At 66.5% G+C, this 24,624-nt stretch overlaps 5 protein-coding genes and 2 non-coding genes across 12 annotated transcripts; 2 read left to right on the top strand and 5 right to left on the bottom strand.

Annotated features, from left to right (window-relative positions):
- The first annotated feature begins 1,013 nt into the window (after window positions 1–1,013).
- Window positions 1,014–5,337, top strand: DHDH (dihydrodiol dehydrogenase). The gene is given in 12 exon segments (XM_053969282.1): window positions 1,014–1,175; window positions 1,177–1,302; window positions 1,772–1,819; window positions 1,821–1,884; window positions 2,393–2,556; window positions 3,159–3,305; window positions 3,307–3,418; window positions 3,866–3,951; window positions 3,953–3,991; window positions 4,537–4,602; window positions 4,604–4,688; window positions 5,095–5,337. Coding segments are annotated over 12 exon segments (1,137 nt in total). The 5' UTR covers window positions 1,014–1,097; the 3' UTR covers window positions 5,217–5,337.
- Window positions 5,338–5,388: 51 nt separating this feature from the next.
- Window positions 5,389–8,743, bottom strand: RPL13A (ribosomal protein L13a). Its single transcript, XM_053969283.1, has 8 exons — window positions 8,647–8,743; window positions 8,349–8,421; window positions 8,061–8,126; window positions 7,453–7,554; window positions 7,014–7,099; window positions 6,642–6,701; window positions 5,879–6,001; window positions 5,389–5,495 (listed from the first exon to the last, which is right to left on the bottom strand). Exons 1-8 carry the CDS (start codon window positions 8,659–8,661, stop codon window positions 5,409–5,411), a joined length of 612 nt encoding a protein of 203 aa, XP_053825258.1. The 5' UTR covers window positions 8,662–8,743; the 3' UTR covers window positions 5,389–5,408.
- Window positions 6,771–6,843, bottom strand: LOC128802727 (small nucleolar RNA SNORD34). Its single transcript, XR_008435561.1, has one exon. It is a non-coding gene; the product is annotated as a small nucleolar RNA SNORD34 (small nucleolar RNA).
- Window positions 8,211–8,289, bottom strand: LOC128802726 (small nucleolar RNA Z195/SNORD33/SNORD32 family). Its single transcript, XR_008435560.1, has one exon. It is a non-coding gene; the product is annotated as a small nucleolar RNA Z195/SNORD33/SNORD32 family (small nucleolar RNA).
- Window positions 8,744–9,054: 311 nt separating the features above from the next.
- On the bottom strand, window positions 9,055–15,209 carry SLC17A7 (solute carrier family 17 member 7). Its single transcript, XM_053969281.1, has 12 exons — window positions 15,104–15,209; window positions 13,870–14,092; window positions 13,412–13,530; window positions 13,216–13,330; window positions 12,593–12,680; window positions 12,220–12,306; window positions 11,914–12,053; window positions 11,370–11,516; window positions 10,995–11,127; window positions 10,485–10,595; window positions 10,086–10,213; window positions 9,055–9,605 (listed from the first exon to the last, which is right to left on the bottom strand). Exons 1-12 carry the CDS (start codon window positions 15,163–15,165, stop codon window positions 9,327–9,329), a joined length of 1,632 nt encoding a protein of 543 aa, XP_053825256.1. The 5' UTR covers window positions 15,166–15,209; the 3' UTR covers window positions 9,055–9,326.
- A 231-nt stretch (window positions 15,210–15,440) lies between these two features.
- On the bottom strand, window positions 15,441–17,974 carry PIH1D1 (PIH1 domain containing 1). Of its 4 annotated transcripts, none has more exons than XM_053969272.1 (10): window positions 17,789–17,974; window positions 17,550–17,633; window positions 17,412–17,475; window positions 17,133–17,321; window positions 16,995–17,056; window positions 16,840–16,924; window positions 16,665–16,758; window positions 16,500–16,590; window positions 15,968–16,159; window positions 15,441–15,865 (listed from the first exon to the last, which is right to left on the bottom strand). In XM_053969272.1, exons 1-10 carry the CDS (start codon window positions 17,972–17,974, stop codon window positions 15,833–15,835), a joined length of 1,080 nt encoding a protein of 359 aa, XP_053825247.1. In that variant the 3' UTR covers window positions 15,441–15,832. The 4 variants fall into 4 exon arrangements, with proteins under 4 accessions (XP_053825247.1, XP_053825248.1, XP_053825249.1 ...); XM_053969273.1 differs by having other exon boundaries at window positions 16,503–16,590; XM_053969274.1 differs by having other exon boundaries at window positions 17,807–17,974.
- Window positions 17,975–18,148: 174 nt separating this feature from the next.
- ALDH16A1 (aldehyde dehydrogenase 16 family member A1) lies at window positions 18,149–24,525 on the top strand. 3 transcript variants are annotated; one of them, XM_053969268.1, is made up of 17 exons: window positions 18,149–18,247; window positions 18,689–18,791; window positions 19,076–19,202; window positions 19,755–19,936; window positions 20,010–20,087; window positions 20,733–20,920; window positions 21,058–21,213; window positions 21,477–21,668; window positions 22,012–22,116; window positions 22,200–22,336; window positions 22,408–22,501; window positions 22,720–22,781; window positions 23,065–23,142; window positions 23,237–23,411; window positions 23,516–23,692; window positions 23,916–24,038; window positions 24,266–24,525. In XM_053969268.1, exons 1-17 carry the CDS (start codon window positions 18,152–18,154, stop codon window positions 24,425–24,427), a joined length of 2,235 nt encoding a protein of 744 aa, XP_053825243.1. In that variant the 5' UTR covers window positions 18,149–18,151; the 3' UTR covers window positions 24,428–24,525. The 3 variants fall into 3 exon arrangements, with proteins under 3 accessions (XP_053825243.1, XP_053825242.1, XP_053825245.1); XM_053969267.1 differs by lacking the exon at window positions 23,516–23,692; XM_053969270.1 differs by lacking the exons at window positions 23,237–23,411; window positions 24,266–24,525 and having other exon boundaries at window positions 23,916–24,033.
- Window positions 24,526–24,624: the final 99 nt, after the last annotated feature.

Raw genomic sequence — 24,624 nt, 5'->3', positions numbered from 1 at the left:
CACGCCCCCAGCCGCCAATAAACGCAGCCGTTCATTCCCGCCGCTCATTTGCATATAGGCCACGCCTCCCCGCGGCTACCGACCAATGGGAGCGCGGCGCCGCGCGGAGGGGGCGGGGGCCCCAGCACGTGCGGGGGAAAGGGCCACGCCCCGGAGGGGACCCCAGGACCCCCAAAAATCCCCAAAATTCCCAAAATTCCCAAAAAAGTCCCCCAATTTCCCCAAATCCAGGGACCCCCCGAAATCCCCAAAATCCCCCAAATCCCCTGAAATCCCAAAAATCCCCAAATCCCCCAAAATCCACAAATCCCCAAAATCCCCAAAAGTCCCCAAATCCTCAAATTCCCCCCAAATCCAGGGACCCCCGAAATCCCCCAAATCCCCTGAAATCCCAAAAATCCCCCAAATCCTCCAAAATCCCCCAAATCCTCAAATCCCCAAATCCCCAAAATCCCCCAAAATCCCCCAAATCCTCAAATCCCCCCAAATCCCCAAATTCCCGCAGTCCCGGGACCCCCCGAACCCCCCCGGTCCCCCCCCACGGGGTCTCCGGGGCAGCCCCTGCCCCCCCTCCTCCCTTTGGGGTGCCCACCCCGCCCCTCCCCCACCCGCGCGTGGGTGGGGGGAGGGGCGTGGGAGCTTCCCACGGCTGGGGGAGGGGCGGGCGCGGCCCCCGTTCGTGCCCCGGCAGGTGCGGGACGGGCCGGTACCGGGATCGGGATCGGGATTGGGCTGGGATCGGGATCGCGACCGGGACCGGGATTGGAACGGGGCTGGGATCGGGATCCGGATCGGGACTGGGCTGGGATCAGGACCGGGAATTCGATTAGGATCGGGATCAGCACCGGGATCGGCACCAGAACTAGCACCGGGCTGGGATCGGGACCGGGACCCGGGAACGGGAACGGGAACGGGAACGGGAACGGGACCGGGATCGGGAACGGGAACGGGAACGGGACCGGGAACGGGAACGGGACCGGGAACGGGATCGGGACCGGGACCGGGACCGGGACCGGGAACGGGAACGGGATCGGGATCGGGATCGGGACCTGGACTAGGATCGGGACCGGGACGGGGATTGGGATCGCGATTGAGACATGGACCGGGACATGGATCGGGATCGGGACCCGGATCAGGACCGGGATCGGGTCCGGGAACCGGAGCCGTGTCCCGCCCCGGCGCCCCCCCAAAGCCCGGCCCGGGCCGCCCCCCGGCCCCACGCGCTGGGGCATCTGCTCGGCCGGGGCCATCAGCCACGACTTCGTGCTGGCCCTGCAGACCCTGCCCGCCTCGGAGCACACGGTGACCCCCCCAAAATCCCCGGGAGCCCCCAAATCCCTGGGAGCCCCCAAAATCCGCTGGGAGCCCCCAAATACCCCTGGGAGCCCCCAAATCCCTGGGACCCCCCAAAAACCACTGGGACCCCCCCAAAACTCCTGGGAGCCCCCCAAAACCCGTGGGAGCCCCCCAAATACCCCTGTGAGCCCCCAAAAACCCCGGGACCCCCCCAAAATCGCTGGGAGCCCCCAAAACCCCTGGGAGCCCCCAAAATCCTGGGTGTGTCCCCAAAAGACCTGGGTGTGTCCCCAGAAATCCTGGGTGTGTCCCCAAAAACCCTGGGGTGTGTCCCTCCCCCACCGTCGCGTAACCCCCATTGCCCTGATGTCCCAAACATCGGGATTCCCTCCCGATCCCCTAAACCCGGGGGGATTTTGGGGTGCCCCCCGGGATTTTGGGGGTGCCCCACGACCCCCGGCCGTGCCCCCCGCAGGTGGTGGCCGTGGCCGCGCGGGATTTGGGGCGCGCCCAGGCCTTCGCCCCGGCACTTCGGGGTGCCCCGAGCCTACGGATCCTATGAGGAGCTGGCCGAGGACCCCGACGTGGGTGAGACCCCCACAGGGGACCCTACAGAGTTTGGGGTGTCCCGAGAGGATTTCGGGGTTTTCTGGGGGGCTTCTGGGTGTTCTTGGTGCTCCCCGATGAGGTTTTTGGGGACGGGGGGGTTTGGGCTATTTTTGGGATGTCCTCCTCAGATGTGGTACATGTGTGGGAGGCGTTTTGGGGTCGGGGGTTTTATGGGGTTTTTTGTTTTGGTTTTTTGTTTGTTTGTTTGTTTTTTGGGGTCGGAGATTTTATGGGGTTTTTGGGGGGTTTGGTTTTTTTGTTTGTTTTTTGAGGTTGGGGCCGTATGGGGTTTTTTGGGGGGTTTTGGCGTTTTTGTTTTTCGGGGTCGGGGGTGTTTTGGGTTTTTTTGTGGGGGGATTTGGGGTTTTTTTGTTTGTTTTTCGGGGTCGGGGCCGTATGGGGTTTTTGGGCGGATTTGGCGTTTTTGTTTTCGGCGTGGGGGGTGTTTTGGGGCCCCCTGAGGCCGTTTTTTGGGGGTCCCCCGCAGACGTGGTGTACGTGGGGGCGGTGAACCCCGCGCACCTGCCCGCAGGGCTGCTGTTCCTGCGCCGCGGCCGCGCCGTGCTCATGGAGAAGCCGATGGCGCTCGGGGCCCGCGAGGTCGCGCAGCTCGTGGGGACGGCGCGGGAGCGCGGCGTGTTCCTGATGGAGGTGCGGGCCGCTCCCAGCGCTCCCAGTGCTCCCAGTGCTCCCTGTCACCCATTTCCCGGTGCTCCCAGTGCCCCCGTTCCCCAGTGCTCCCAGTGCCCCATTCCCAGTGCCCCCATTCCAGTGCTCCCAGTGCTCCACTCCCAGTGCTCCCAGTGCTCCCAGTGCTCCCAGTGCCCCGTTCCCAATGCTCCCAGTCACCCATTCCCAGTTCTCTCAGTGCCCCCCAGTGCTCCCAGTGCCCCGTTCCCAGTGCTCCCAGTGCCCCCGTTCCCAGTGCCCCATTCCCAGTGCTCCCAGTGCTCCACTCCCAGTGCTCCCAGTGCTCCCAGTGCTCCACTCCCAGTGCTCCCAGTGCTCCCAGTGCCCCGTTCCCAGTGCTCCCAGTGCTCCCAGTGCCCCGTTCCCAGTGCTCCCAGTGCTCCCAGTACTCCCAGTCCCCCATTCCCAGAGCTCCAGGCCCTTTCCCCCCATTCTCAGCCATTCCAGTTCCCCCACTACTCCCATTCCCAGCGCCCCCAGTACTCCCAGTGCCCCCAGTCCCCCCCAGTAGCCCCGTTCCCAGTCCCCCCAGTTCCCCCCAGTACTCCCAGTCTCTCCCGCAGGGGTTCTGGACCCGTTTTTTCCCCGCCTGGCGCCGCCTGCGCTCGCTCGCGGCCGGGGGGGGCCCTGGGGACCCCCCCTGGTGCTGCGGGGGGAGCTCGGCTTCGCCCCTGGGGGGGGTCCCGCGGCTGCGCGAGCCGGGGCTGGGCGGGGGGGGCCCTGCTGGACCTCGGTGGCTACGGGCTGCAGATGGCACTGGCCCTGCTGGGGGGGGGCCAGCCCCCCACCTGTCTGCGGGCCCACGGCGTGCTGCACCCCACCGGTACGGACCGGGGGCACTGGGAGCACTGGGAGGGGACTGGGAGGGGATTGGAGGGCACTGGGAGCACTGGGAGGGCACTGGGGGCAGTGGGAGGGAATTGGAGGGCACTGGGAGCACTGGGAGGGGACTGGGGGGGGACTGGGAGCACTGAAAAGGGGATTGGAGGGCACTGGGAAGGGGGACTGGGGGGGCACTGGGGGCAGTGGGAGGGGGACTGGGGGGCACTTTCCCATCCCCCCGCCCCTTTTTCCCCCATTTCCCCCCGTTTTTCCCCCATTACTTTCCCCATCTCTCCATTTTTTCCCGTTTCCCCCCCATTATTTCCCCATCCCCCCACATTTTCCCCCCCATTATTTCCCCATCCCCCCACATTTTCCCCCCCCCATTATTTTCCCCATTCCCCCCCCCCCCATTTTTCCCGTTTTCTCCGTTTTTCCCGTTCCCCAGGCGTGGACGAGTCGGTGTCGGTGACGCTCGAGTTCCCGGGGGGGAACCTGGCCGCGCTCACCTTCTCCATGGCCGCGGAGCTGCCGGGGGGGGGCGGCCCTGGGGGGGCCGCGGGGCTGGGCCGAGGTGACCCCAAAAACTGGGGAGGGCTGGGATGGGGGGGGGGGGGGGGGGGAAGAAGGTGAAAATCCCAGATTTGGGGAGGCTTCAGAGGGAAAACCCAATTTTAGGGAGGGGCGGTTGGGGTTTTTTTTTGGGGGGGGCATTTTAGGGTTTTTCCGGTTTTTTGGGGGGGTTTATTTTAGGATTTTTTTTTTTTTATTGTGGTTTTTTTTTGGGGGGGGGAGTTTATTTTAGAGTTTTTTGGGTTTCTTCGGGGGGGTTTAGTTGTTAGTTTTTTGGGGGGGTTGGGTTGTTTTGAGAGTTTTGGGGGGGCGGTTGAGTTTTAGGGTTTTCCTATTCAGGGTTTTTGGGGATTCTGGGGGATTTTTGTGTGTTTGTGTGGAGGTTTTGTGTTTTTTTTTTTTTTGTTTTTTGTTATGAGTTCTTTTGCTTCCGAGCATTTTTTGGGGTGGGGGCTGTTTCTCTGCTGTGCACTCGAGGTGTTTTTCGAAGCCAGGGTTCGTTTTTGGGTTTTTTGGGGCGCCCCTGACCCCCCGTGCCCCCCACAGCTGCCCAGCCACATGAACTGCCCCACCGAGCTGCTCTGGGGGGGTCGCCGCGAGCGCTTCCCGCTGCCCCCCCCCGGCCGAGCCCCTCAACTTCCCGCACAGCACCGGGCTGCGCTACGAGGCACAGCACGTGCGGGAGTGCCTGCTGCAGGGTGAGACAGGTTTGGGGGGAAAACGCGGGGTTTGGGGTGAGACAGCAGGGTTTGGGGTGAGAGCGGGGGGTTTGGGGGTGAGGGGGGGGGTTTGGGGGGAAACCGCGGGGTTTGGGGTGAAACAACAGGGTTTGGGGTGAGACAGCGGGGTTTGGGGGGAAAATGCGGGGTTTGGGGGGAAACCGCGGGGTTTGGGGTGAAACAATGGGATTTGGGGTGAGAAAACGGGATTTGGGGTGAGAGCAGGGGGGGTTTGGGGTGAAACAATGAGGTTTGGGGTGAAACCCCCCTGGTTTTGTGGTAAAACCCTGGGTTTTGTGATAAAACCCTGGGTTTTGGGGTGAAACCTCGGGGTTTGGGGTGGCCTCGGGCTGTCCGGGGGTGCTGACCCCCCAGGTGCCCCCAGGACTGACCGAGAGCCCGGAGATGCCGCTGGCCGAGAGCGAGGTCATCGCGCGGCTGCTGGACGAGGCGCGGGCGCAGGTGGGGGAGCGACTGTCCGGAGCGGCCGCTGACCCTCCCGAGTGACCACTGACCCTCCCGAGTGACCACTGGAGTGACCTCTGACCCCCCAGGTGACCCTGGAGTGACCATGGCGGCTCTGGCGCCGCCTGCCCGTGGTTTAATAAAATCTCCAAAACCTCGGAAACCTCCCCAAAACGCGTCCCGGTCGCTCCCAGTAAGAGCCGGACGCTCCCAGTCCGTCCCAGTTTGGGTTTATTAGAGCAGCAGCCCGTGCTGCCGCAGCACCGCCGTGAACGGCGCCGCCTTCTTCTCCGCGTTGCGCTCGGCCCGGCGCCGCAGGCTCTGGAAACGGGGGCGAGAAACGGGGGGAATCGGGAAAAGGGAAAAGAACAGGAAAAAAAACACGGAAAAAATGGGGAAAACCTGGGTTTGATAGGGCCCCAATTCCTCCCACCCTGAATTCCAATGGGAATTCCAATGGGAATTCAGGTCTTGCTCCCTGGTTTGAGGCTTTCACCTGGTTTTAGGACTTTTTTCCTTGTTTTAGAACTTTTTTTCCAGGCTTTTAGGACTTTCCCACCCCATTTTCCATCCCTGTCAGTTTTTTGGAGTCCCACCCCCAAATCCTGGGGTTTTCCCTGCCTGGCTTTCGACCCTCCCCTGATTTGGGGGTGCTCCCTCCCCCATCCCGAGGATTTTGGGGCATTTTCCCTGTTTTTCCTCACCATCATCTTCCTCTTTTTGTTGTACCGGAGCTTGGCCTTCTCCTTCCTCTTCTCCTCCAGGGCCTCGGTCACGTCCCGGTACTTCCAGCCCACCTCGTGCGCCAGCCGGCCCAGCACGGCAAACTGGGGGGCACTGGGAGCTTGGGGGGGGCCCAGAACCCCAAACCCGCTCCCCAAACCCATAAACCCCCCCCCAATCCCATAAAACTGCCCAAAACCCCCCAAAATACTACAGAGCTCACCCAAATCTCCCTAATGCTTCACCCAAATCCTATAACCCCCACCCAAATCACACAAAACCCCCAAAAACTCCCCCTAAATTCCCAAAAGCTCCCCCCGAAATCCTGCAACCTCCCTGAAAAAATCCCATAAAACGCCTAAAAGTCATAACCCCCCCTAAAATCCCATAAGGTCTCTAAAAAAATCCTATAAAGCCCCCTAAAATCCAATGAACTCCTTAAAAACCGTTATAAAACCACCCAAAAAAAACATAAACCCCCTAAAAAACTCATAAAACCCCCAAAAATCCTGTAACCCCTACCAAAATGCCATAAAAAAAACCCCTAAAATCCCATCAACTTCCTAAAAGACGCCCATAAAACCACCTAAGTCCTGTAACCCCACCAAGATCCTATGAAACCCCCTAAAATCCCATAAAACCCCCTAAAAAAATGCCACAAAAGCACCTAAACCCCATAAAGTCCCTAAAAGGATCCCCTAAAAGCCCCCAAAACCCCCCCGGAGCCCCCTCCCCACCGCTCACCTTGCGCGTGGGTTTGAGCCGGATGATTTTGAGGGCAGCCGGCACCACCATCCGCTTCCTCTGGAAAATCCGGGAATTTCGGGGTTTTTGGGGGTTTTGGGGGCGGGGCCGTGGGGAGGGCGGGGCTCCGGGTGTCTCAGGATTTGGGGTTTTTTCTCAGCAGCAGTCGAACAATGTAGGTAAAAGTGACATCACAGACACCGGGGCTCGTTCTGGGGGATTTGGGGGGGTCTGGAAGAGGAATTTGGGGGAGATTTGGGGGATTTGGGAGGTTCTGAAGGAGGAATTTGGGGGGTTCTGGAGGGGGAATTTTGAGGAAGATTTGGGGGGGTCTGGAGGGGGAATTTGGAGGATTTTGGGGGGGGGTCCCACCTTGTCGTAGGGCGGGGGGATCCCATCGAACACCTTGAGCCGCTCCAGGGCCGCCTGGCCCCGCTTGGTCTTGTGGGGCAGCATCCTGGATTTGGGGTGAAACCGCAAATTTAACATCTCTGAATTTGGGGTTAAAGCGCAAATTTAACATCTCTGAATTTGGGGTTAAAGCGCAAATTTAACATCTCTGAATTTGGGGTTAAAGCGCAAATTTAACATCTCTGCATTTGGGGTTAAAGCGCAAATTTAACATCTCTGCATTTGGGGTTAAAGCACAAATTTAACATCTCTGAATTTGGGGTGGAAGCACCGGGATCAGGGCAATTCCCGGCCCGGGGCTGGTTTTGGGGGAATCAGAAAAAAAAGGAAAAAAAAAAACCAGGAATAAGCCAGGAAAAACCCGGAGTTTTTGGGGAGGGGTCCCGGGGGTCCTGCTCACCTCGGACCGTGCGCCAGAAGATCCTGCTGGGGGCTCGGAAGTGGAAGGGGCCCCGCGAGGGATTGGTGTTCATCCTCTTCCTCAGGAACGCCAGGAATTTCACTGGGGGGGGAAATGGGGGAAAACCCCTCAAAAACGGGGGTTCGAGGATTGCCGGGGTGGGAAAAAAAAGGGGTCAAATCCCCCCAAAACGGGGCTGGGAACTTCACCGGCATGCACAGAGTGATTTGGGGAATGGGAAAAAAGCTCAAATCCCCCCAAAGGGGGGCCGGGGTGCACCGAGAACCTTCAGGAAACTTCCCACAACTTCTGCGCGACCCAAAACCGCCGGGATCGTCCCCAAAAGCCGGGATCTCCTTCCATTCCCGGGATCTCCTTCCATTCCCGGGATCTCCTTCCATTCCCGGGATCCCCTCCCATTCCCGGGATCTCCTTCCATTCCCGGGATCTCCTCCCATTCCCGGGATCTCCTTCCATTCCCGGTGATCCCCTCCCATTCCCGGGATCTCCTTCCATTCTCGGTGATCCCCTCCCATTCCCGGGATCTCCTCCCATTCCCGGGATCCCCTCCCATTCCCGGGATCCCCTCCCGACCCCGGCAGACTCACGCTTGTTGCGGTAGAAGTTCCCGGAGATGTTGATGCCCTCGCAGCGAACCACGACCACGCGGCGGCCTGGGGACAGCGGGGCCCGGGCGGGTCAGGCCGAGCGCGGGGCCCGGCCCGGTTCCCCGCGCTGTTCCCGAGCCCCGGAGCCCCCCGCGCTCAGCTGGTAGTGCATGGAGGCGGCTCTCATTGTCGCCAAACTCGACAGCCGAGAGGGCTCATCCCGGCGCGGGGGGCCCGGTGACCGCGGGGATTGCCCCGGTGGCCCCGGGGAAAGGGTCCCGCACTCACCGAGCAGCACCTGCTTGGCCACGATCGCCGCCAGCCGGCCCAGGAGGTGCCCGCGGCCGTCGATCACCAGAACCTGCGGCGCGGGCGGCACCGGGTGAGGCCTCGCGGCGGCCGGGCCCTACCGGGGCTAGGCCGCACCGCGGGGCCTCCACGTGGCCGCGCTCCGCGCCTCCTCCCGCCGCCCGCCATGCGGCTCCCCGCAGCCCCCGCAGTGCCCAGCCCCTCCGCAGACCCCTCCGGAGCCCGGCCGGGACCCCCCAGACCGCCCCGGAGCGCCCCCGGTCCCCCCGCGCCGCACCCGCGGCTCCGCCATGGCCGCCGCCCGCTCGCCAAAGAGGCCCCGCCCCCTGCGCGCCGCGGGGTCGCTCCTTCCGGCGGCGGGAGGGCGGAAGTGGCGTCACGCCGGGAGGCGCCACTGCGGGCGGAAGTGGCGGCAGGGTCCTGGGCGGGAAACCCTCCCAGTGCTCCCAGTCCCTCCCAGTGCCCCTCCAGTATGGGTAGGAGCCACTCGCCGACCTCCCAGTGCTGCCCCAGTAACCCCAGAGCCCCGCCCAGTACGTGCAGTACCGCCCCGGTGCCCCCAGGAGCTGTCCCAGTCCCTCCCAGGAGCTGTCCCAGTCCCTCCCAGTGCCCCCAGGAGCTGTCCCAGTGCCCCCAGTAACTGTCCCAGTCCCTCCCAGTGCCCCCAGTACAGCACTGCACGCTCTCCAGCGGCCGCTCCTTGTATTTATATATGTACAGCGGGGGGGCCCCGGCTCTCGGGGCTCTCGGGTGCACGGGACAAGGGCCGGGGGCTCCCCGGTGCCCTCGGGACGGGGGCCGGGGGCTCCCGGGGGCTCTCGGTGCCCTCGGGACGGGGGCCGGGGGCTCTCGGTGCTCTCGGGACGGGGGCCGGGGGCTCCCGGGGCTCTCGGCGCTCCCCGGGGCTCTCGGGGCGGGGGTCGCTCCTTCGCAGCACGCCCCCGCGGCCGTCCCGCGTCACCCGTGCGGGGTCCCGGGCGCCGGGGTGGTGCCGGTGGCCCCGTAGCTGGCGGGGGGCCCTCCCGGCGGTCCCCCCACTCCTCCTCCTCCTTCCTCGCCCTCCTCCTCCTCCTCCTCCTCCTCCTCGTCGCCGCCCGGCGCCAGTGGCTCCGCCTCCTCGCGCGGCGGCTCCGCCCACGGCTGCGGCTCCCCCGAGGCGAAGGCGCCGTAGAAGGCCACGCCCCCGTAGTGCACGAGCGCGGCGATCAGGAACACCCACTGCCACTCCTCGCGCGTCTGCGCCAATCAGCGCCCGCCGCGCGGGCAGGGGGCGGGGCCGAGGAGGAGCGCGAATGGGGAGCGCGGGAAAGCGGCGCGGCCAAGGGAAGGGCGGGAAATGGAAAAAAGGGAGGGGCCAACGAAAATGGGCGGGGCTAAGCATAGAGTGAGTGACAGGGGGCCGGCGCGACCCCCAAAATTCCTGTGTCCCCCCAGGTGCCATTGTCCCCCATGTCCCTCTGTCCCTCCGTCCCTCCATGTCCCTCTGTCCCCTCCATGTCCCTCCGTCCCTCCACGTCCCTCTGTCACTCCATGTCCCTCTGTTCCCACATTCCTCTGTCCCTCTGTCCCCTCCACGTCCCTCTGTCTCTCCATGTCGCTCTGTCCCTCCATGTCCCTCTGTCCCCTCCACGTCCCTCTGTCCCCTCCACGTCCCTCCGTCTCTCCATGTCCCTCTGTCCCCCCCTGCCCCCCGCTGTCCCCACGTTGTCCCCACACCTTGTGGCGCGTCAGTGCCCCCACGATGAGGGGACACACCATGCCGGACAGCGTCCCCACGCCGTTGGACAGCCCCATGAGCACGCTGGCGTAGCGCGGGGCGATGTCCAGGTGGTTCACGTTGAACCCTGGTGCGGGGAGGGGACACAAGTGTCACCTGCGTGTCACCCGTGCGTCCCCCGCCCCGAAAAACCCCCACAAAGCACCCCAAAATCCCCCACAAAAAAAAACACAAAGCAGCCCCAAAACCCCCACAAAAAAAACCACAAAGCACCCCAAAAACCCCCACAAAAAAACCCACAAAACACCCCCAAAAACCCCCACAAAAAAACACACAAAGCACCCCAAAAACCCACATGAAACCCCCCCAGCCCCCGCCCCACTGTCCCCTGTCCCCACCGGAGATGGCGAAGCCACTGAAGCCCACGGCCAGCACCAGGAAGGAGATGGCCACCGCCCGCGAGTGCGAGTAGCCCACGACCAGCAGCAGCGTGGCCTCCATGCCGAACCCTGCGTGGGGGGACGTTGTCACCCGCTGTCCCCTCCATGTCCCCGCTGTCCCCCCCGTTTCCCCGCTGTCCCCTCTGTCCCCCACTGTCCCCCCGCTGTCCCCTCCATGTCCTCCCGTGTCCCCGCTGTCCCTGCTGTCCCCCACTGTCCCCTCCATGTCCCCGCTGTCCCCCCCGTTTCCCCGCTGTCCCCCCCGTGTCCCTGCTGTCCCACTGTCCCCTCTATGTCCCCGCTGTCCCCCCCGTTTCCCCGCTGGCCCCCCGTGTCCCTGCTGTCCCACTGTCCCCTCTATGTCCCCGCTGTTCCCCCATGTCCCCGCTGTCTCCCCGTGTCCCTGCTGTCCCACTGTCCCCCCATGTCCCCGCTGTCCCCCCGTGTCCCCGCTGTGCCCGCGCTGACCGCCGCAGTTCATCATCTTGCGGACGTTGGTGGTGGACATGAGCCCCCGCGAGCGCAGGAAGTCGGCGATCTGGCCGCCGATGGGCACCACGATGGTCATCACCAGGTGCGGCAGCGCCGACAGCAGCCCCACCTGCCGGGGACGGGGTTTGGGGCGTTTTGGGGGCATTTCCTGGGGTTTTTGGGGTGTTTTTTGTGGGTTTTTTTTTGGGGTGTTTTGTGTGGGTTCTTTGGGGTGTTTTGTGGGGTTCTTTGGGGTGTTCTGTGGGGTTTTTGGGGGTGTTTTTTATGGGGTTCTTTGGGGTGTTTTCTGTGGGGTTTTTGGGGTGTTTTGTGGGTTTTTTTGGGTGTTTTGTGGGGGTTTTTGGGCCCGACCTTGCTGATCTCAAAGCCGAAGACCTCCTCGAAGTAGGCGGGCTGGCTGATGAGCAGCAGGTAGAAGGTCCAGCTGCGGCAGAAGTTGGCCACGATGATGGCGTAGACGGGCATTGAGGTGAAGAAGTGGCGCCAGGGCGTGGCCAGCTGTGGGCAGGGAATGGCCACTGACCGGCTGACCGGTGGCAGTGCCCCCCACGCCACCCCCAGCCCGGGTCCAGCCCCAGTTCCCGCGGGACGGAGCACCTGGACCTTGCTGGTGGCCTCGGTGGCCCCAGGTGAGGTGGTCACAGCGACCCCCCAGTGACCCCCCAGTGACCACCCACTGACCCTTGCCCCCTGTGACCTCCTCCCGACTGCTGGTGACCCCCAGGGACCCCCCCAGTGCTCCCAGTGCCCGTCCCAGTGCTCCCAGTGCTCCCAGTGCCCATCCCAGTGCTCCCAGTGCCCGTCCCAGTGCTCCCAGTGCCCCTCCCAGTGCTCCCAGTGCCCGTCCCAGTGCTCCCAGTGCCCATCCCAGTGCTCCCAGTGCTCCCAGTCTGACCAGCAGCGGGTTGCTGCCCACGCTCTCGCCGATGCTCTCCTCGATGTACTTGCGCTCCTCGGGGGAGATGGTGGGGTGCTGCGCCGGGCTCTCGTAGGACACCAGCACCCAGAAGAGATACCAGAGCACCCCGAAACTGCCTGGGGGGCACCGGGCTCACCGGGGGCACGGAGAGGGGAACTGGGGGCACTGGGGGCACTGGGAGGGGTCACCGGGGGCACTGGGGGCACTGGGAAGGGTCACCAGGGGGTCCCGGGGGGGTCTCAGAGGGTTTTGGGGGTCCCGGGGGGGTCCCGGGGGTCTCACCGTAGACGTAGAACACGGAGCTCCAGCCCGTGTACTGCACCAGGACCCCGGCCAGCGGCATGGCCACCACCGCCCCCGCGTACGAGCCTGCCGGTACCACAGAAAGGCCGTAGTGGCCCCCCAGCCCCCCCGGTAGCCCCCCTGAGCCCCCCGATAGCCTCTGGTACTGCAGAAGGCCATGGTGACCCCCCAGCCCCCCGGTAGCCCCCCTGAGCCCGCCGGTAGCCCCCAGTACCGCAGAAAGGCCGTAGTGACCCCCCAGCCCCCCGGTAGCCCCTCTGAGCCCGCCGGTAGCCCCCGGTACCGCAGAAAGGCCGTAGTGACCCTCCAGCCCCCCGGTAGCCCCCCTGAGCCCCCCGGTAGCCCCCGATACCGCAGAAGGCCGTGGTGGCCAGGCGGCTCCGCTCCAGGGGCGGCGCCCACTTGCTCCAGATGCCGTGACAGGCAGGGTAGGTCACACCCTGCCGGACAAGGGCGGGGTCAGCACGGGCCACGCCCACCCCGACCACGCCCACCCCGCCACACCCTGATGGGCACGGTCCAGGGACACCAAGGGACACACCCAACCCCGGCCACGCCCCCGGCCACGCCCTGGCCAGTGAAAGTGTGGGAATGGCCACGCCCCAACCTCACCAGCTGAATACCAAAATCCACCCAGAAACACCCCGAAACACCCCAAAACACCCCAAAACCACCCCAAAAGCACCACAAAAAATCCCAAAACAGCCCAAAAACACTGCTAAAATACCCCACAGCAGCCCAAAACACCCCAGAAACACCTTAAAAACACCTCACAGCAGCCCAAAACACCCGAAAATCAACATGAAATGTCCCCAAACACCCCAAAGACACTCGAAAACCCCCCAAAACCGCTCCTGCCCTTTCGTATTTATGTGAAAACACCCCAACACCACTCCAAACCCCCCAAGCCCTCCAGGTGATCTCCGCAAACACCTGAAAACGCCTGAAACACCCCCAAAACCGCCCCGCCCTGACCTCGACCAGCCCCTGCATGACGCGCACGGCAATGACGCAGCCGACGTGGGTGCGCGCGGCCGACGGGATCAGCATGTTCAGCACCGAGGTGGACACGATGGCCAGCCCGAACACCCTGGGGAGGGGACACGCAGGTGACGGCCACCCCCCTGGGGCCACCTGCAGGGCCGGCCCCGCCCCCGGGGCCAGCACCCACCTGTTGGCGGCGAACTTCTGTGCGATGAAGCCGCCGGGGATCTGCGTGACGATGTAGCCCCAGAAGAAGGAGCCGTGGATCATCCCCACCGTCTCGGGGTCCCAGTTGAACTGGGCATGCTGGGGGAGGCCGTGGAGGGATCAGCGGGGTGGGGGGACACGCCCTGTGCAGGTGTGCTCCCCCCACACCTGTCTATGTCCGTTGTCCTGCAGATACCCCAGACCTGTCCCCCCTGCCCCGGTGACCCCAGACCTGTCCCTGAGCCCTGCTGCCCCTTTACCTGCCCAGGCCCATTAATAAACTAATAAATTAATTAATTTACCTGGAGCCCATTAATGCTCTCTGTCCGTGGCTGGGGTTGACCATGCTGACCCCATTCCTGACCCCACAGGTGACCCCATACCTGACCCCATTCCTGACCCTACAGGTGACCCCACAGGTGACTCCTGCCCCCGTACCTGCCCATGGCTGGGGTTGACCATGCTGACCACGGCCACGCCCAGGTTGCAGCGGATGCCGAAGCTGATGCAGAAGCCGATGCCGCAGAGGATGGCGATGCCGTAGCGCCGGGGCAGCCCGCAGAAGGTGCAGTCCAGCACCGGGGGCCGCGCCGCGCTCGGGGGGGCGCCCCCCGAGCTCAGCTCCAGGCTCTCGGGGTCATCCTGGCGCCGCTCCAGGAACCTGCGGGGGTCAGCGGGGGGCTGCAGTCCCGCCCCCCGAGCCTCCCGTGTCCCTTTTCCCCCTGCCCATGTTCCCCATGTCCTGTGTCCCCCCGCCGTGTCCCCCATGTCCCCCGTGTCCCCCCGCCGTGTCCCCCGTGGCCCCCTGCTTCCACCCTGCCGTATCCCTCCGTGTCCCTTTTCCCCCTGCCCATGTTCCCCATGTCTCCCGTGTCCCCCCGCCGTGTCCCCCTGCTTCCACCCTGCCATGTCCCTCCATGTCCCTTTCCCCCTGCCGTGTCCCCCGTGTCCCCCCGCCGTGTCCCCCATGTCCCCCGTGTCCCCCTGCTTCCACCCTGCCACGTCCCTCCATGTCCCTTTCCCCCTGCCGTGTCCCCAGGTCCTCCCGTGTCCCCCGGCCATGTCCCCCGTGTCCCCTGTGCCCACCCCATGCACCATGTTCCCTGTGTCCCTTCTCCCCCTGTGTCCCCCTGCCACGTCCCCCCGTGTCCCCCCACTGTGTCCCCCTGTGTCCCCCGCCATGTCTCCAGGTCCCCCCGTGTCCCCCCACTGTGTCCCCCTGTGTCCCCCGCCGTGTCCCCCCACTGTGTCCCCCGCCATGTCTCCCGGTCCCCCCGTGTCCCCCTGCCACGTCCCCCCGTGTCCCCCGCCGTGTCCCCCCGCCGTGTCCCCAGGTCCCCCCGTGTCCCCCCCGCAGCGCCGCTGGCAGCAGATTAAAGCCTCTAAATCCCCCGTGGTGGCGGCGCCGGGGAGGGGACGAGGACAGCGATGGGGACACGCGTGGCACGGACACGAGTGGGCGTGGGGGGGGGACACGCACACACATGTGAGGGGCACCCAAAACCCCCCAAAACCCCCAGCAAGCGACCCGACCCCAAATTCCCCCTGGGCTCTCGCGGTATTTTTAAGGTGACAAAGCCACAACCGGCCCAGGTGCCAACATCCCCCCTCAAGCCTGACCCCCCAGGACCCCCCCCCCAATGTCCCCGTGCCCCCAAATTCGGGGTCTCACCTGTGCAGGCGGCCCAGCCCGGCCCCCAGCTGCCGCCGGAATTCCTCCTTGTTGAATTCCATGCTGGCTCAGGGCACCATGACCCCGGGGGGACCACCGGGAACCCCCCCCCCACCACGACACCTCTGTCCCCCCGTGGGGACACCCGGGGGTCAGCTGGGGGTGTCCCCCCCTCCCTCCCTCCCCGCAGGCCCCCGACCCCTCTGGTGTCTCCTCTCGGCTCTTCCTCGGCTCCGGGACGGCCCCCCCGGCCCCGGCTCAGCTCTAAATCCCCCTCAATCCCCCCCTGCGTGGGCTGAGCCGCCCCGGGGGGGCCTTGGCCAATCCCACCACGGGCTGCGGGTTTAACTTTTATTGGGGGGTTTCGTACAAAAAAAGATGGGGGGCAGGGGGGAATAAGGGAAGCATGGGGGGGATGTGGAGGGTGGGAGGAGGGGCCCGGGGGGGCCCCAAAGAGACCCCAAGAGAGCCCTGAAGGGGGTCCCTGAGGAGAAGTCCGGGACGATCCTGAGGTGGGGGGTCCAAGAGGGTCCTGGGGGGGTCCAGGAGCATTCTGGGGAGGCCCCAAAAGACCCCCTGAAGGGGGTCCCTGAGGGGAAGTCCGGGACGATCCCAGACTGGGGGACTCAGGAGGGTCCCGGACGATCCCAGGGAGGGTCCAGAGCGATCCTGGGAGCTCTCGGAGGGTCCCGTGGTGGGTGGGGGGTCCCGCGGGGGGTCCCTCGTCCCTCAGGCCCGCAGCAGCATCGTCACGGTGAGAACCTGCAGGGGGCGCCACGCGCTCACCAGGGGGCGTGTCCCACGGCCGGGGGGCGTGCCCCACGGCCGGGGGGGCGTGTCCCGCCCCGCGGTTGCCGTGGTTACCTTGGAACGGCGGTGGAAGCGCGCGCGGCACCGCGCGGGGTCGGCAGGCAGGGGCAGCCCCAGCTCCAGCAGCGCCCCCTGGCGGGCGGGCGGACCCGCGCCGCTCTCGGCCGCAGCGCCCCCCGGCGGCGGCGGGCGGAGCAGCAGCAGCCGCTCCTCGCTCAGCCCCAGCCAGAGAGACCCCGCCCCCTCCTGGGCGGGGCCCAGAGGGGCGTGACCATGGTTAGAACACGCCCACAGCGCCCCCCAACCCATCCTTAGGCTTTAGGGGACCCCTCATTGTTCCCCCACCTTCCCCAGGATCCTGGAAACCCCTCCTACCACAGCCCCCAGTACGCCCCAGTGCCCCCCCAGGATAACGGGACTCCCCCCATCCACCCCCCACTGCCCCCTGAGCCTTCCAACCTCTCCCCAGTGCCCCCCCAAACTGCTCCCGGAATCAGGGGAACCCCATAACCCAACCCCAGCGCCTCCCAGTTCTCCCCAGTTGCCCCCCCAGCACCTCCCAGTTCTCCCCAGTTGCCCCACTCACCACCTGGGGCAGGTGGACCCGGGCCTGCAGCACCTGCGGCTCCTGGGCTGAGGGCTCGGCCACCACCACGAACTGGGGGGGATCTGGGGGGCTGCAGGGGGGGCGCAGGTGAGGTCGGGAGGGCCCCAGGGATTTTGGGGAGGGGTCCCAGGGGTCCCCACTCACCCTGGGAGCTCCTGGATGTGGGGCCGGGGCCGGGCCCGGATGTTTTGGGCCGAGATGGAGCCCAGGAATTTCCGGTTCCGCAGCACGCGCCAGCCTGGGGGGGTCGTGGGGGGTCACGGGGGGGAGGGGGGGTCCAGCCACACCCGAGCTCTCCCAGCGCCCCCCCCAGTCTCACCAGTGAGCTCCAGTTCCACCCCGTACTTCTCCGACAGCCCCTCCATGGCCACGGTCAGGAAGAACTCGAGGTACAGCGGATCGGCCTGAGGGGGCCGCGGGGGTCAGAGCCCCCCAGGAGCCCCTCGGAGCCCCGAGGCCCCCGGCCCGGCTCACCTGCAGCGTCCTGAAGAAGCCCGAGTTGACCACCACGTCATAGGCGGTGCAGCCACGGCCTCCTGCGGGGTGGGAGCAGATCCAGGAGGGTTCGGAGGGGAGGGGAGGGGAGGGGAGGGCTCCGGGGGGGTCTCTGACCTCGGTCCAGCTCGGCGTGCGGCTCCCCGAGGCTCATGGGGATCCTGAAGCCGCCGTCGGGGCCGGGGGGCTCCCGCAGGAGCCTCTGCAGGCCCGGGGGGGACACGGGGGGCGGCGGCGGCACCTCGGGCGAGTGGCAGACGTTGACGAACACCTTGTCCCCCCCCGCGCGGGTCTTCACGCACAGCCCTGCGGAGGGACACGGGGTCGGGGGCGGTCAGGGGGCGGTGGGGACCCCCCGAACCCTCCCCAAAATCCACCGAAGCCCCCACCCCGTACCCGGCTGCGGGGTGACCGTCCGGGCGGGGCCGGGGCGCGGGGCCTCCTCACGGTCCGGGGTCACCTGCGGGAACGAGGAGCGGTTCAGAACCGGCAGCGGCAACGGGACCGACACCGGGACCCCCGCCCGGGACCCACCTGCAGCAGCAGCCGCCGCAGCGCTGCCTCTTCCTCCTCGTCCGCCTCCAGCTCGGCCGAGAGCAGCGAGGGGTCCGCCATGGCCTGAGGGAGCGGGATGGGGCAGGAGCCGCGGGGACACCGCCACTCCAGGCCCGGGACGGACCGGGGCCACCAGGACCCTCCCTGGGAACCCCTCGGGGCCCCCAAAGCCCCTCCGGAATCCCCCGAACCCCTCGGGACCCCCGAACTCCTCTGACCCCCTGGGCCGCGCTCACCGCGCCTTTACCGCTCGTCACTTCCGCTCCCGGCGGGGCCCTGTCTCCATGGTTACGCGGGGACGCTCCGGCCGCTTCCGCTCCGTCTCGCTGGTCCCTGGGAGGTGGGGTGTGTCGGGGGGGGGGGGGGGTTCCGCTCTGGCCATCCCCCCCCGTCTCGATGGTCATTCAGGGCCGTTCTGTCCAGCTCGGCCCCATCTCGATGGTCATTCAGGGCCGTTCTGTCCAACTCGGCCCGGCCCCGGTGCTGCCCCGGGGCCGCTCTGGCCCATCCCGCCCCGTCTCAGTGGTTTCTCGGGGCCGCTCTGTCCGACCCCGCCCCGTCTCAGTGGTCCCTCGGCGGCGATGGCGGCTCTGGCGGCCCTCGGGGCTTCCCCGGTCCCCGAAATCTTCGCCACGATGGAGGAGGGGCCGATCCCCGGCGAGATCAACCCAGGAGAGGTGAGGGGCGATCTGGGGGTCGCCCTGGGTGGGCTCTGAGGGTCCTGGGTGGGTTCTGGGGGTCCTGGGGGGGGGCTCTGGGGGTCCTGGGGGGGCCCTGAGAATCTCAGGGGGGTCTTCAGGGTCTCTTGGGAGTCTCCTTAGGAACTGGGAGGGGGTCGGGGGGGGGTCCCGAGGGAAATAATGGGGCCGGGAGAGCATGGGGGGAGGATTGGGGTGAGTTTTGGGGGTCCCGTGAGGATGGGGGTATCCTGGGGGGCACTGGGGGGTCCTGGGGGTCCTGGAGGGTTCCTGGGACTGGAGGGGTAACGGGGGGGGCCCAGGGTTCCATGGGGTGAGTCCGGGTCAAAGTCCCCCCGTGGCCCCAAGGTCATTTGGGAGGGTGGGGGAGGGCTTTGCTGGGGCCGGGGGTGCCCAGGGGTGTCCCCCCCACCCCCCCAGGCATGGCTGGAGTCCCACGGCCGCAGCCTCGGACACTTTGTGGACGGAACGTGGCTGAAAGCAGCGGGGAGGACGAGCCTGGAGTGCCAGGAGGCCACCACCGGTACGGGGAGGGGACAGGGAGGGGACAGGGATGGGGCAGGGCTGGGGGTCAAGGGTCAAGGTCACAGATTTGGGGTCACTAGTCCAGACCAGGGTCAGGGACTGGGGTCAGGGATCGGGGTGGGGTTGTGGGACTGGGATCAGGGTTCGGGGTCAGGGTCAGGGTTTGGGGTCAGGGTCAGGGTTCGGGGTCAGGGTCAGGGTCAGGGTTCGGGGTCAGGGTCAGGGTTCGGGGTCAGGGTTCGGGGTCACGGCCAGCCCCTGCCATGCCCTGTCTGTCCCCAGGCCGGACGGTGGCCACGGTGCCGGCCGGGGACAGCTCGGACGTGGCCGTGGCCGTGGCGGCGGCGAAAGCGGCGGCCGAGGCCTGGGCGGGGCTGGGGGGGCCCCAGCGGGGGCAGCGCCTGACCCGGTGAGTGACCCCGTGACCCCCAGTGACCTCTGCGTCCCTCGGGTGACCTCTGGCCTGTCCCTGTCCCCTCTGTCTCCAGTGGCCCCAGGTGGCCCCAGGTGACCCTGGCTGACCCCGGGGTCAGTTTTTAAAAGTATTAAGTTTTCTTTTATAGTTCTTTTAAGAGTCTTAAAGTTCTCATAAAACAACTTCAACCTTCTGATCTCTTTACATATTCGTACTGGACTTCTCACGCACTGTTCACGTAAATAATAATTGTTTTATGTTCTTCTTTGTGACAAAAGTAAGTTAATAAACTGTTAGCTTAACCAGTGTGATTAGAAAAGCAATGATTCCACCCTCCAGCCCACAATCACCTCTAAAAGCCTATAAATATCAAATACTCAAATAAAACGCTCTTCTTTTTAACCTTTAAACTTACCAAACGTTTACGTACTTACTTCGTGTCCAATAACAACCTGCGGGGGACCGAAACCCCTCTGAGCCCCCCCGCTGTCCCCTCTGTGTCCCCCGGTGTCCCCACTGACCCCCGGTGTCCCCGGTGCCCCCCAGGCTGGCCGCCACGCTGGCAGGTGACCGCAGGGGGACCATGGGGGCCCTGCTGGCCCTGGCCGGGGGGCGGCCGCTCTGCCGGACGCTCGGGGCCGACCTGGACCTGGGGCTGCGGCTGCTCCAGGTGCCCGTGGCGGGGGCCCAGCTCGGGCCCCCCGGACTGGAGGGCTGGACCCCGCTGGGTGAGTGTCCCTTGTCCCCACAGTGTCCCCTGTCCCCTCCCCGTGTCCCCTGACCCCCCGTGTGTCCCCCCAGGGGTGGTGGCCGTGGTCCTGGGGGGTCCCTGCTCGCTGCCAGCGTTGCTCTGGAAATTGGGGCCGCTCCTGGCCATGGGTGAGTGCTGGGGGGGACACTTGGGGACCCTGGGGACAGCTGGCACTTCAAGGAACGAGGGGGAGAGCCATGGGACAAGGGTGGGTCCAGGTGTGGGGGGCTCCCCAATGTCCGTGTGGGGTGTCCTAGCCATTTTAGGGTGTCCCAATGTCCCTCTTGGGGGTCCCAGCAGTTTTGGGGTGTCCTGATGTCCCTCTGGGGGGGGTCCCAGCAGTTTTGGGGTGTCCCGATGTCCCTCTGGGGGGGGGTCCCAGCAGTTTTGGGGTGTCCCAATGTCCCTGTTGGGTGTCCCAGCAGTTTTGGGGTGTCCCGATGTCCCTCTCGGGGGTGTCCTAGCAGTTTTGGGGTGTCCCGATGTCCTTCTGGGGTGTCCCAGCAGTTTTGGGGTGTCCCGATGTCCCTCTGGGGGGGGTCCCAGCAGTTTTGGGGTGTCCCAATGTCCCTGTTGGGTGTCCCAGCAGTTTTGGGGTGTCCTGATGTCCCTCTCGTATGGTCCCAGCAGTTTTGGGGTGTCCCGATGTCCTTCTGGGGGGTCCGAGCAGTTTTGGGGTGTCCCGATGTCCCTCTCGGGGGTGTCCCAGCAGTTTTGGGGTGTCCCGATGTCCCTCTGGGGGGGGTCCCAGCAGTTTTGGGGTGTCCCTGCAGGGAACACGGCTCTGGTCCTCTCCTCTCCGGCCGCGGCTCCGCCGCTGCTGCTGCTGGGGGAGCTCAGCGGGGAGGGGGCGGCGCTGCCCCCCGGGGTCCTCAACGTCCTGGCGGGACCCCCGGGGCTGTGCCGGGCCCTGCGCACCCACCCCGAAGTCACCTCTGTCACCTTCCTGGGAGCCCCCCAGGTACGGCGGTGTCACAGCGAGGGGAGGTGACAACGACGGAGGGAGGGGAGCTGGGGCTCCTCCTCTCACCCCCCCCCCGCCTCAATTCGGGGGTCCCTGGGTGTGTCCCCACGCGCTGTCTGTTCCCTGCCCCCCAGGAGGAGCTGGAGGCCCTGGTTTGGGGGTCCCCGTGCCGGGGACCGCGCCTGGGGTGTCCCCGGGGGGGCCGCGTCGTTGTCATCGTCCTGGACTCGGCCGACCTGGACAGCGCCGCCGCCGCCATCGCCGCCACCGCCGCCGCCCCCCTGGCGCTGGTGGGGCTGCGGGGGTCCCGGGGGGGTTTTGGGGAGCTTTTCAGGTCTTTTGTGGGGGAGGTTTCAGGGGTTTTTGTGGAGGTTTGGCGGTTTCTCAGGGTTTTTTTTGAGAGGGGCTTTTGGGGATGTTTCAAGGTTCTCTTTTTTGGGGATGGTTTTGTGTGGGCTTTTCGGGAGGTTTTTGGGTTTCTCTTGGGAGGAGGTTTGTGAGTTTTTCAGGGGAGTCGCTGGAGTGTCCCTGATGTGCCTCCTCCGTGTCCCAGTTCCCGTGGGGGGGGTGCGTGGTGCTGGCACAGGACGCGGTGGTGGCAGCTCTGGAGCGGCGGCTGCGGGCCCGGCTTGGGGGGCTGCGGCTCGGGGACCCCACAGACCCCAAAACGGAGGTGGGGCCGCTGCCCCCCGGGACCCGCCCGCCTGAGGGGGTGGTGCAGGAGGCGCGGGAGGAAGGAGCTCAGGTGAGGGGGTACACAAAGGGGGGCCGGGGTGGGGTGGCTGTGGGGACATCGGGGTGGCACAAAGGGGTTGGGAGGGTGGGGAGGGGCACGTGGTGTTTGGGGTTGAGTTTGAGACTTCCTGGACATTGGGGTCCCTTGGGGGGAGAGTTTGAGGTGTCTCCTGGGGGGAAATTTGGAGGTTCCTGGACATCAGGGTTCTCCATCACGGGTGGGTTTGGGGGTTCCTGGATGTTGGGACCAGCTGTGGGGACCTTTGGGGGTCCCTCGGGGGCAGTCTGGGGATGCCCTGGGTGGCACTCTGAGGGTCCCTGCCTTGTTGGGACCCCCGTTTTTTTCTGCCCAGGTTTTCCAGGCTCCACTGCCGCCACTGCCGGAGGGGGGGCGTCGTTTCTACCCCCCCACGCTGATCTCGGGGGTGGCCCCGACCTCGCGCTGCCTGCGGGAGCCGGTGGGTGTCCCAGGGTAACCTGGGGTGGGGGGGTGCCCAGGGGCACCTTTTGGGGTTCCTCTGAGTGTCCCCTGCCCTGCCAGGCCCCAGGGCCACTGCTGGTGCTGCTGTCTGTGCGTGGCCCCACAGAGGCTGTGGCCTTGGCATCGGCCCTGCCCCAAACCGCGGCCGCCGCTGTCTGGGCCCAGGACATCACCGTGGCCTTGGACACGGCGGACAGGTGACCACCAGCCCCGCTGAGCCCTGAGCCCAGGAGTGACCGCTGGGCACTGAGCGCTGACCCCTCTGCAGGCTGCCCCAGGGGCTGGTGTGGCTCAACGCCCTGGACTTGCTGGACCCCAGCGGGGGCTGCGCCGGGGGGGCCGCAGACACTGACCTGGATGAGGTGGGGGCTGCCGAGGGGGCTCTGGTGGGACTCCTGGGTGGTTTGGGAGGGGTCTGGGGGGGTTGAGGGAGTCCTGGAGAAGCTGGAGGGGTGTCGAGCTCTCCTGGTGTGGGTCCTGAGTGGTTTAGGGGGGAGTGGGGTGGGTTTTGGGGTTCCTCAGGGAGGGGGGGGTCCTGTGCTGTTGCAGATGGGCTCTGCCCCCCCTGCACTCCTTCCAGGCGCTGCGAGAATTCGGGTGCCCCCCCTGGGAACAGCCCTCCAAGGTGGATGAGCTGCTCAGGTACCCCCTGACGGGACAGGGACCCCTCCCCAGGATGGAAACCCCAAATTAGGGGATCCCAGGACAAGAACTCCGTGACCGGGACTCCATTGAGACCCTGGTTTAACACCCCCAGGACCCCCTTCTTCCCCCCCGGGGGGTCCCAGCCCCATCCTGTCCCCCCAGAGGGTCCCGTGTGCCCCTCAGGACCCCGATTCTTCCTCTCAAAGGGGTCCCGGTGCCCCCCCCGGTGTCCCTCCCACAGCGATGCCCTTTGATCCCCTGTCTCCCGTCCCTGTCGCAGCCCCCTGGTGACCGTGGATGACCCCGGCGATCCCGAGCTGGCTCAGGCCGTGGCCGCGGCCCGCGGGGCTGCCCCGGGGTGAGTGCGAGGGTGGGTGGGTGGCTCCTTCAGGGGTGTCCCCCGACCCCCGTGGGGAGGAGGGGTCGGTCCCCAATGCCCTCGACTCCCGCAGGTGGGGGCGGCTGCCGAGAGCGTCGCGGGCCCGGGTGTTGCGGGGGGCGTCGGCGGCGCCGGCGGGGGGACGCGGGGCCCCCGAGGACGGCGACAACGGCGACACGGCCGGGGGCCTGCAGAGGGCGCTGCTGCGCTGGGCGGTGCGCGTGGAGCGCGCGGGCGGGGCCGTGCAGGTGGGCGTGGTTAAGGGGGTGGGAGGTGAGTGGCTGGGGCAAAAGGGGCGTGTGTTGTGTGACTGGGCGTGGCCTCTGACTGGGCGTGACCAATCCCGCTGCAGGACGTGCCCGGGGGGCGGGCGCTGCTGGCGAGGCGGCCGCTCGGGGTGCTGGGCGTGGCCTGGGGCTGGCCACGCCCATTGGATCTGCAGCTCCTCCTCCCGGCGCTCGCGCTCGGAAACTGCGTGGTGGTGGTGGTGCCCCCTGGCGGCGCCGGCCCCGCACAGCGGCTACGGAAGGTGCGGAACCGCGGGACCCCCCTGCTGCCCCCCGGGTGACACCTGTGATGCCCCCTTCCCCCCGCGAGCCCGCATATGTCCCCCAGGACCTCCCGTGTGCCCCCTGTGCCCCATCATGTGCCCCCCTGAAACCCCCCAGGACACCCCACGTCCCCTTCCTTCACCGCAGGACCCCCCCCCCCCCCCAACTCGGTGACACTCCCCCCTTCCCCTGTGTCCCCAGGCTCTGGTGGCCGCGGGGCTTCCGGGGGGTGTCCTGACGGTGCTTCCCGGGAATTCCCGGGGCTCCGGATCTCGCCTGGCGCGACATCACCCGGACGGGCTGTGGCTCTGCGGGGGGGACGCGGTGAGTGGAGGGGCAGTGGGAGAAATGGCGGGGGGGGACAGAGTGTGGGGACACGGGGGAAGGGGACAGTGGAGGGCACGCAGGGGAAGGAGGGTGGACACTGGGCGGATCGTCGTGACCTTTTGGGGGTGCCAAGCCGTGGGACGGCTGCTGTGGTGGGGATTTGGGGTCGGGGGGACGTCACCCCAGCTCTCCCCATCTGTCCCCTCTTATGTCCGCCCACCCAGGACTGCGACTGGGCCTCTGCCGCGAGCGTCCCCCGCGTTTGGGGGGTCCCGGCGGGACTCCTGGGGGCTCCGGGGCAGGACCCTCCCCCCGGCGCCGAGCGGGAGCTGGAGCTGCGCTGCACCCGCCCCCACTGCCTTTGGCTTCCGGGGGGCGCTCCCTGAGACGCCCCCCAGAACCCCCCAAATCTGCGAGGATTTCAGACCTCACACTGTGCCCCCAGCCCCGCGACCCCCGCCCCAATAAACCGCTCCGATCCGCAGCCGCTGTCACATCTCTGTTTGCGGGGGGGACCGCGTTGGTCTCGGGCTGGAGTGGGGGGGGTATTTTGGGGGTGCCCCGCCCCTACACGTGCCCGGAC

The sequence above is a fragment of the Vidua macroura genome, unplaced genomic scaffold (assembly GCF_024509145.1).
Source record: "Vidua macroura isolate BioBank_ID:100142 unplaced genomic scaffold, ASM2450914v1 whyUn_scaffold_150, whole genome shotgun sequence".
NCBI lineage: Eukaryota > Metazoa > Chordata > Aves > Passeriformes > Viduidae > Vidua > Vidua macroura.
This window is presented reverse-complemented; position numbering and strand designations above follow the sequence as displayed.